At 32.8% G+C, this 9,825-nt stretch overlaps 1 protein-coding gene across 1 annotated transcript; it reads right to left on the bottom strand.

The window, feature by feature from the left end:
- Nucleotides 1-4,140: 4,140 nt before the first annotated feature.
- LOC146157596 (uncharacterized) lies at nucleotides 4,141-8,151 on the bottom strand. Its single transcript, XM_083388269.1, has 4 exons — nucleotides 7,384-8,151; nucleotides 7,209-7,323; nucleotides 5,553-5,713; nucleotides 4,141-4,245 (listed from the first exon to the last, which is right to left on the bottom strand). Exons 1-4 carry the CDS (start codon nucleotides 8,149-8,151, stop codon nucleotides 4,141-4,143), a joined length of 1,149 nt encoding a protein of 382 aa, XP_083244395.1.
- Nucleotides 8,152-9,825: the final 1,674 nt, after the last annotated feature.

Below are 9,825 nucleotides of genomic sequence, written 5' to 3'. Positions count from 1 at the left end.
CCCAGGCGTTTCAAGTCGCTTCGCATGAGTAGTTTCAGCGCACGAAACGACTTTGTTTTGATAAATTCGAGAAATTCAATATTATAATAAAGTTATTAAATACCATCAATAGTAGGGTTAGTCTTTCTGTATAAATACTAGCTGTTCACGGCTGCTCCTTTGGCGCTGGTCTAGAATCCTGTGGGGCATCTACCACTTTTTTTCACAGTAGCGAGACGTAAAAATAACGAAAAAAAGTTGTCAAAAATTAAATTGCAAAGAAGAAAAAAAGGCGCTGGTCTAGAATCATACCACAAGTATTAATTCAACGCACAATATTTGGGTTAGGGTGTGGGTGGGTCAAGTATTATAATAATAATTACTTGACCCACCCGTACCAAAACGCTAAACCAAATAATTTGCATTGTGGTAGGATTCTATACCAGCGCCGTAAAACATGTAAGAGAACAAATATAATACTTGACCCACCCGAACCCTAACTCTCAGCTAAACATGAGGCTATTTGCCCGGCTTACCTGTTTACTGAACTTTGAAATTCGCACTACTGTAACCGAAATTGCGAAAGTTTGGCAAACAAGTGGGAAAACCTTGGCACTGGTCTAAAATCCTACCACAACGAACACTATTTTGGTTGGGGTGCAAACTAGGGTTCCTCTTTTTCCCGGATGTTTTCACTCCCGGGAAACGGGATTGAAAAATGAAAATTCCAGGGAATCCCGGGATTTCTGACGAAAAAATTATACCTAAATATACGTCATTATGAAATTTAAAATTATTTTATATTAGCTCCAAAGATTTATTTAAGCTCATTTATGTTCTGTAGTCTTACTTCTGCAATCTTACAAGACTTTCTCGTATTAAAGTGAGCACCCTTTTTTGTTTTTTTTGAATAAAAAGCGCATGTTTTTTGGTAGAATAAATTTAATTAGTTTTTTTTTTCCGCTGGTAAGCGCAAATAAAGCAACTCAGACAATGACTTTAACAGGGTTGGTAATATTTTTTTTCTTTATATCAGTCAAAAACGACAATTTTTTTTAGGTGTTGCTATGTTGCCGAATAACTGGCATTAAAAAATAAATTTCCAAGGATTTGGGATTGTTAATTCGCGGAAAATCCCGGGAATTTCTCGTCGAAACATTCCCGGAGAGGAACCCTAGTGCAAACACAAATAATGTGCAGAAGACTCAGGTTTGAAAGTAAGTCTTGCAGTTTCCGGCTCAGCTGCGGTCATAGCCGCGAATTTCATGTAAAATCAACGTAAAATGCGAAATCGCCCAAACGCGCAAAACTTATGTCCCGCTAACGGTTTTCAGTGTAGTACTCCATTTTCAGGTGTGCAAATTTTACAAATAATGTTATAACAGCCACGCAACTTCAAGCTGCAAAATCGTCTCCCCTACGCAAAATACAAAGTTTCCAATCTGGCAGAAGAAGGTACTTATTACAAACTAATTCTATAGCTGTTTACCGAACTTTAAATTTTTGAACTTTGGTGACCGGAAATCGTATTCTGATCCTGGTCCACGCAAACAAAACACAAAACATTAAAAAAGCTAAAAAAAACCTGCTCAAGATTTTCATGTCTATGTACTTATTTAGTTTTTTTAGGATTTAGTTAAAAAGCACAAATAACTTGTAAACACTACCTTTTACATGTCATCTGTTTTAAGCTTATTAAATTTATATATTTGTGCACTATGCGCTGATCTGGATTGTAGCTTTAAAATAAAGCTGTTTTAAAACGCACATTTTGTTCTACTTGACCTTTTCATTTATGCTGTAAGCAAAATATTGTTTAAACTTAGGGTTAAAAAAATTTATGTATTAAATACACTGTAAGCACAAAAATTTTGATGTTTATTCTCATATGTTACTGTAATTAACAATTGAATGTGCTTGGCATACAATAAAATTTGTAGTTTAAACAGCATTATTAAAATCAATTAAATAATATGCCATTTTCTCAAGTTTGATGTTTATAAAATAAAAAGATCTTATGAAAGTCACATGTTTTTAGATTTTATACAAATTCAAAACATCGTATGTTTTTATTTCATCTTAAATTACATCTTCATTTCAAGTTTAAACGGTTACATAATGGAAAACATAATACTAGGAATCAGCTATAATATTATGATCCTACAAATATCTTAATTATACGACACAATTGATCAAGGCAATATATAAGTGTAAAAACAATAAAACCACTTACTTCCTACATTTATCTACCAGTATTATAAACAGTTTTCATTTAAGACAACATAACTAACGGTGCTTAAGTAAGTGCAAAGAAGATAATACATAAAAAATAAATATGCTACTAAACAAAATGCTCAAATTACTAATCAGAACCTTTTGCAGATAACCTATTTGTTATATGACATGGACTTAATGATTTAGTCATAATCCTTTGAATGACTTCCCTTTTTTGTGATATAAATAAGTTAACAATATTATCCATTGGTTTTAATTACAGTTCCATGAATGTTTGACTTGATAAATCGTAAGGCATTCCTAACATAAAATTAAATTCACAGTTAATAGTAAATCTCTACATTTAAATACCACCCTAAACAGTAACAAAATAAACATATGTTTATCGCAGTACATAAGACATAAAATATGCACATAAATATAGGATTATATATATATTTTTAACAGTTAATAAAACTTTTACATAACACAAAAAGATGAACAATTTTTTTATAGACACATTTGTGGTGTCAATAACATAATTATGAACATATTTATTGTTATTTTAAACATCTTTTTAGGGAAGTTATTTTTACTTTGTTAGTGTTTGTAATCCCTGAAAACAACTTAAGGGATTTTAGTTACTTAAATTTTTGGTTCATATTATCGCTTAAAAATTGCCAAATTAATCTGTTAGTGGTGATTACCCATGGATTATTTCTGGGGCAGACCAAAATTGTTGTTTCACACAATTACAAGTTTGTTTTGTTTTTATTTAAAAGTTGCCACAAAGTATTAAAAAAATCCATGTTTTTCCAAAAGTATTTTAAAAGCAGTTTAGGTCATGTGTTTAAAAGAGTGTCAAGAAAAAACAAAAAATTATTTTTTGTGGCTTTGAAAACCTAGAATTTGTTTGGGGGAAAGTTTTTAAATTTATTTCTATTTTTTTTTCACAAATTTGTGTGGCAACTCTGAGCTAGTTTAAGAATCCTCTATTAAAACATGTATTTTTACATTCATCAGCTTAAGTGCCTATAGTTGTTTAACAATTGTTTTTATGCTGTCCTCAATCTTATCAAGTTGGTGTGATGATTCATTGGGTCCCCTTCTACTTGTCCACTTGATATTTTTTCATCTGAATAATCAAAATTGTAAGTTTTATGTTTTGAGTCACTATACTTTTACTAGGAATCAAATATAAAAATATATCTAAAGTGCTAGCCATATTTGATGGATTTAGTAAAAATTGTTTTAGTAAACATTAAATTGAATATAAATTACAAGTGTAGATCTAAAGGAAGAGGTTTCAATACGTACTAGTATCATCATCAGTTAGATATGCTACTAATATGTATTAAAAAGTTTTTTTAAGATACTTCACTTTACATAACCTATTTGGCTTTGTTATTTATCTTCAAGTTATATTACAGATATGCGTATAGTGCACCCAAAGATTAATTTGATTAGGTAACTTTGGACAAAAGCTAATCAATGTTGAATGTCAATGCTGCTAATACACTTCTCCAATCAAAAGAACATTATTTATCCCCATAAAAAAAATTAAATTTGATGTTTAATTTGGAGTTTAACTTTTGTGTATTTGTATGTCTTGTATGTGTAAAGATTAAGCTTGAATTTTTCAAATTGCATTAAAGGCTTAAATAGAAACTTATGCCAGTTGTCACCAACATCAGGAAGGATGCAGGGATGCTTAATCAGACACAGAATGTGTATTCCCGTAATTTATTTCTTTGCTCAGTTAAGTGTAAAACTCACATTTCGGTATTGTGTTTCTGTGTTATCAGTTACTTGTGGTTTTTGTTATTTCAGCAATTCCAGAAGGTGGTGAGAGAATTGTTTTGTGATTTAAAAGTTGTGCGCAAATTGGTTGCTGATTTAAAAGGGGTGCAGCAAAAAAATTTTTTATAAGTTTGTCTGACATTGCACTTACAAGGTTTTTCTTATACCTCCATCTTCCAGCCAGTCCAGCCAGTAATATGGTAAGAAGGCCACTGAGACAGATTGCAAGAGTTCCCCGTGGATCATTCCCATCTAAAAACATTTTGCTTTTAACATTTCTTAATCAAGAAGTTGCAAAATAAAACAGCTGCACAACTCAAAATTGTATGATGGTTACAAAGAGCAAAGAACTAATTGCAGGCTGCTAATTAAAATTGATGTAACATGCATATTATGTATGAACAACGGTGTCCAACCTGCGGCTGTCGATCAATAATTGTGCGGTCGTTAACATGTATTTTAATAAGCATACGTTGGCGGTTGATATGCTAAATGCAGATTAGATTTTTTACGACTTTAAGGAGTGCAGTTAAATCAGTGTGCTAAGTCAGTGCTGTTCAACCTTTTTTGGTTTGGTGAACCCTTAAAGTTGTTGTAACCAACTCATGCACCGTGTTTATTTAAAAGGTAAACTGAGGTAAAAAGTGATATTAATATCACCATGACAATTAAACCGAGCGGAGTTGCCAAAGTTTTACACACTGTCGGTGAGAGCTCGGATACGACTGCAGGCTGTTTGCGAGTACTATTTCATTTCATAAAACAGCATTCAAGCAATTTTAAGAAGTCAAATATTGATGGTTCAGTTAAATTTAGTGATGCACCCTTGTATAGCTTTTAGTACAAGGTGCACCCCATGCATATTTTGGTGCACCCTTACCCTGGTTGAAGAGCACTGAGCTAAGCTCTTTCGCCACATTCTCAGTGAACAGATTTCTTATATGCGTTAAAAAAAACTTGATATCATTGATGCACAATGAAATCAGTGTAAGAGATGTGTAACAATCTGAATTGTGGGGTCACATAAAGCAAAAATAAGAAATTATTATAAATAATAATTAATGGCTGAACAGGCGTGTTATGCAAGTTTTGAAGCGGAATTATGGCAAAACTGTGGGACAGATCAAGCGGTATAGTTATAGAAAGCCTTAGTTTAAGTGCATCTTAAACTGTTATTGATAAAATTGAGAGAGAATTAATTGAGGATTCAATAGCCACACCCAAAAACTTCTGTATTTTGTTAATACCAAAAAACAAAAAATAATAAATCACCAACCACAAACAGTAGCTGGTGGCCATACATTTTTTTTTAATATTAATAAAAAAGATATTTTCGTAAACCGGACCAAAACAAAAGAAACTAAAATTTACATTAACAAAAAAATTTGTAAATAACATAGTTTGGAGGAAATAGGGTCTGGTTGCTATTTTTCAATTTCTCAACCATAAAGCACATTCCTGTGCTAAAATCAAATGGAGTACCTTCTGATTTGTGATAACCCAAGTGTACTATGTGCATGTTTCTTCAAATTTTACTTGTTTACCTTGCAACTTTTTACCTGTCGATTTTGCTGTACACAGGTTTGATGCACAGACTTCATTGCTTTTGCACTTAATTGAGCCGCAGGTGCAATTTGCCATGCAATTGCTGTCAGAGCACATGCTACACTTACGGTGGCATATACCATCATCTTCTGTTTTTGCATAACCCTCTTTGCAGCTGAAACAGTTATGCAGATCTATTGAACCAGTTCTGCTGTATGCACCATAATATGTTATATTATAACAATTTTGTTTAGAATCTTTGAAACTCTTCTTTTATTGGCCTTAAAAAAATTTTTTTAGTCTTCGAAACTTAATATACTATTCTCCATTGTTGCAGCCAAGACATTGTAAAATAACTTCATTCTTGGTCAAGTCACGTGTAAAATAACAAGTCCCTCAGCAAGTTATTAAAAGAGCAAGTCAACCTTTGGTCAATAGTCATAAATATAAAACATTAAATTATTAAAATTGTTAAGCTTGACAGGTAATGAGCCATATCTTAACTGAAAAATAAGAAAAATGCATCATATAGCAAGCAAATTGTTTTACGATAAATAATCCTTTTTATTGAAACACATTTATTAAAAAACCCTTAATTTTAACGCAAGTTGTTTGGCACATTGACTTCAGTCAAGTCAGGTCATCTTAAAAGAAGACATTAACTTAAATCATTACAACAGTGTCTGAATTTATTAATGAATACTTTTACTGACCTAACACAGGGTGTTGGGAATAGAAGCTAGAGTAAACTCTTTTTGCTAAAGGAAAAGGAACGTTTAATCTCTACCTGCACATATTATTGTCAATACAGAGTTCCATTTCTCCGCACTGTTGGTCTCCACAGTAACACAAGGCTTGTGTATCACTACAATTTCCACCGTTAGTGTTACAGAAATTACAAATACTTTTGCAAACATTTTTGAATGGCATGAAGCCAGGCAAGCAAGTACAGGAATTATTATTCTGGCTGATACAAGGACCATCCTCTCCTCCTATGAGTGTACATGTGATTCCATCTCCAATATACTCTTGCTGACAGGTACAAGTGTAACTACCATCTGTGTTGGTGCATTTTGCATCGAAGTGACATAAATTCGAGGCATTATTACACTCATTAATATCTGAACAATTGAAACCACCACCAGTATAACCAGTCTTGCAGGCACAAGTGTAACTACCATCTGTGTTGGTGCAAGTTGCATTTGAATGACATAAATTTAATAAATTATTACACTCATTAATATCTACACAATTAAAACCATCGCCAGAATAACCAGTATTACAGGCACAAGTGTAACTACCATCTGTGTTGGTGCAATTTGCATTTGAATGACAAGAATTTGAAGTATTAGTACACTCATTAATATCTGAACAATTGAAACCATCACCAGTATAACCAGTCTTGCAGGCACAACTGTAACTACCATCTGTGTTAATGCAAGTAGCATTTGAAAGACATAAATTTAGAGCACTAGGACACTCATTAATATCTAAACAATTGAAACCATCACCAGAATAACCAGTCTTGCAGGCACAAATATAACTACCATCTGTGTTGGTGCAAGTTGCATTTGAATGACAAGAATTTGAGGTATTAGTACACTCATTAATATCTAAACAATTGAAACCATCACCAGTATAACCAGTCTTGCAGGCACAAGTGTAACTACCATCTGTATTGGTGCAAGTAGCATTTGGCAGACATGAATTTAAGGCTTTAGTACACTCATTAATATCTGAACAATTGAAACCATCACCAGAATAACCAGTCTTGCAGGCACAAGTGTAACTACCATCTGTATTGGTGCAATTTGCATTTGAATTACAAGAATTTGAAGTATTAACACACTCATTATTATCTGAACAAGTGAAACCATACTCAGAATAACCAGTCTTGCAGGCACAAGTGTAACTACCATCTGTGTTGGTGCAAGTTGCATTTGAATGACATGAATGTGAACCAATACTACACTCGTTAATATCTGAACAATTGAAACCATCACCGGTATAACCAGTCTTGCAGGCACAAGAGTAACTACCATCTGTGTTGACGCAGGTTGCATTTAAAAGACATGAATTTGAAGTATTAGTACACTCATTAATATCTGAGCAAGTTGTTGTCAAACAAATTGATGAATTTAAAGAATATCCAGAATTGCATTGACATGAATAACCTGATGTTGAATCTGTGCAATTTGTATTGGATCCACATGTGTTTGTACCAAGAGTGCATTCGTCCAATTGTGTGCAATTTGTTGTGTCACCAGAATAGTTACATGAACAGAGACAATTAAAGCCTCCATTTGTGTTGCTGCAAAACCTGTTTTCAGGACAGTTGTGACTTCCATATTTGCATTCATCCAAGTCTGTGCAAATAATTCCTGTTCCTGTGTAGCCAGCATTGCATAAGCAGGTGTAACTGCCAACTGTGTTGGTGCAATTTGCATTTGCGCTGCATGGATTGCTGGTTGTACACTCATCTATGTCAGTGCATGTTGCACCATTGCCACTGTAACCTTCATTGCATGTACATGATGCTGTAGTACTATTGGTGGTGCTGCATAATGCATTGGCGTTGCAAGAACATAAACTCCCACTGTCTAAAAAAAACATTTATTATTCTGTTTATTTGAGCCACAGTGTCTAAAGGCACTTTTCTATAATTAGTGAGCCATTTCCAAAGTACCTAAACTATTTTACTTTTATTTTAATGGAAGCTTGGCTTTAGAAGTGTCAGCCAATTTGGTCATACATTTACTGTCATACATTTTCTAATAAATTAAAGAAATTGAAATGCATCTAAAATCAATAATAATTTTCAGACATGTATTTATTAAACTATTTATGTATTTTGCATTACTGAGCCTTATTCTAAGTTCAATTTTACAATATGATAGCGTATATGACAAGTAATTGTGTGCTTATGTACTATATATCGATCAGCAAGAAATTCCTGCATTTGCTATTTTAAATATATGTTGTTATATAATGATTGTACAAATTAATTACTTAAATGCCTAGTAAAGGTTGCAGTTGGGGAATGGATTAATTGTCTGAGAGCTTTATGATTAATTAATAGCCACTTGTAATAGTGATCGGTATTTAATGGTTGTCTGCGCGACCCTCATAGAAAAAAGGTTAAAAACCACTGAACTAACAGGTACTCTTTATACAAGTAATTTTAGTGATATTAAAATGTATTTCCACTATGTAAGTTAGTTACTTAAATATCCAGTAAAGGTTGTAGTTGGGGAATTGATTAATTGTCCGAGAGCAGTTTTGGCAGATGCAACAACGTTAATGTTCGTGTCGATTCCAACAGGAAACTGGTTGTTTGTTGTTGTTGTCTAAAATGTATTAAATAAGTTTTAACAGTTCTAATAAAAATCTTCTCTTTTCTAATCTTCTCTTTATAAATATTGCATCATACCTTTTATTTCTACAAATGGGTAGCAAAAGGGCTTTTGTGATATAGTGTTGAAAGTACCGTTTGGATAACACTTTAATTGTTGGACAACAAGTGGCAGCAGCTTATAAAATTTGTGTAAATTCAAGTTTCACATTTTAGTTGTCAAAAACTAAACTATAATTTTTACTTTGCAGCAAGATATTTGTTTGTAATAGCTAAAAATCCTAATTCCTGGTATTGAACAAATGTTTTTTTTTGCTTATAACACCCATTGCACTAGAGTTATTACAAGCACTATTCAAAAACTTTTTTACAATCCCTTGTATTTTTACATTAAGCCCGTTTATATGCACGTTTAACCTGGATTTGAATCCATTTCGTTAATCTATTCCCAAAAACGTACTTAATCAGCAAACATAAAGAAAGTAATTCTTGTTTTTATTATATTCGGGTTATTAAAACGAACAAGCAGCAATAGATTGCTAACGCAAGTAGTAGCCTAAGCCGAAAAATCGGTTGTGGGTCATAAGTTTACTGGAATAATATATGTAATAATGCATATCAGTGCAGTTTGTACACTTCAGCTGGCTTGAATTTTGCGCCATGTAATTACAACGCTGGAAGAGATTACTTTTCAATCCGGATTGAACCTAAATCTAATCTGCCCGCGAATGGTGCATATAAACATGCTTAATGACTAGGGCACTTAAGTCGCGGTTTTAAAGTGACTTAACTTAGGTCTTTTTGAACAAACTACTTTGACTTTGCTTAAGTCTTTTGAACATGACTTGGCCGGTCTTAGTTTCTTTTGACAAATGTCTTGATTAAAATAAAGTGTTTTTAATATAAAATTGAGTTATTTATTCTAAAATTTGCAC

Source organism: Ascidiella aspersa, chromosome 4 (genome assembly GCF_963924565.1).
Source record: "Ascidiella aspersa chromosome 4, kaAscAspe10.2, whole genome shotgun sequence".
Taxonomy (NCBI): domain Eukaryota; kingdom Metazoa; phylum Chordata; class Ascidiacea; order Phlebobranchia; family Ascidiidae; genus Ascidiella; species Ascidiella aspersa.
Note: the sequence above shows the minus strand (reverse complement) of the source record. Positions and strands in the feature narration are given on the sequence as shown.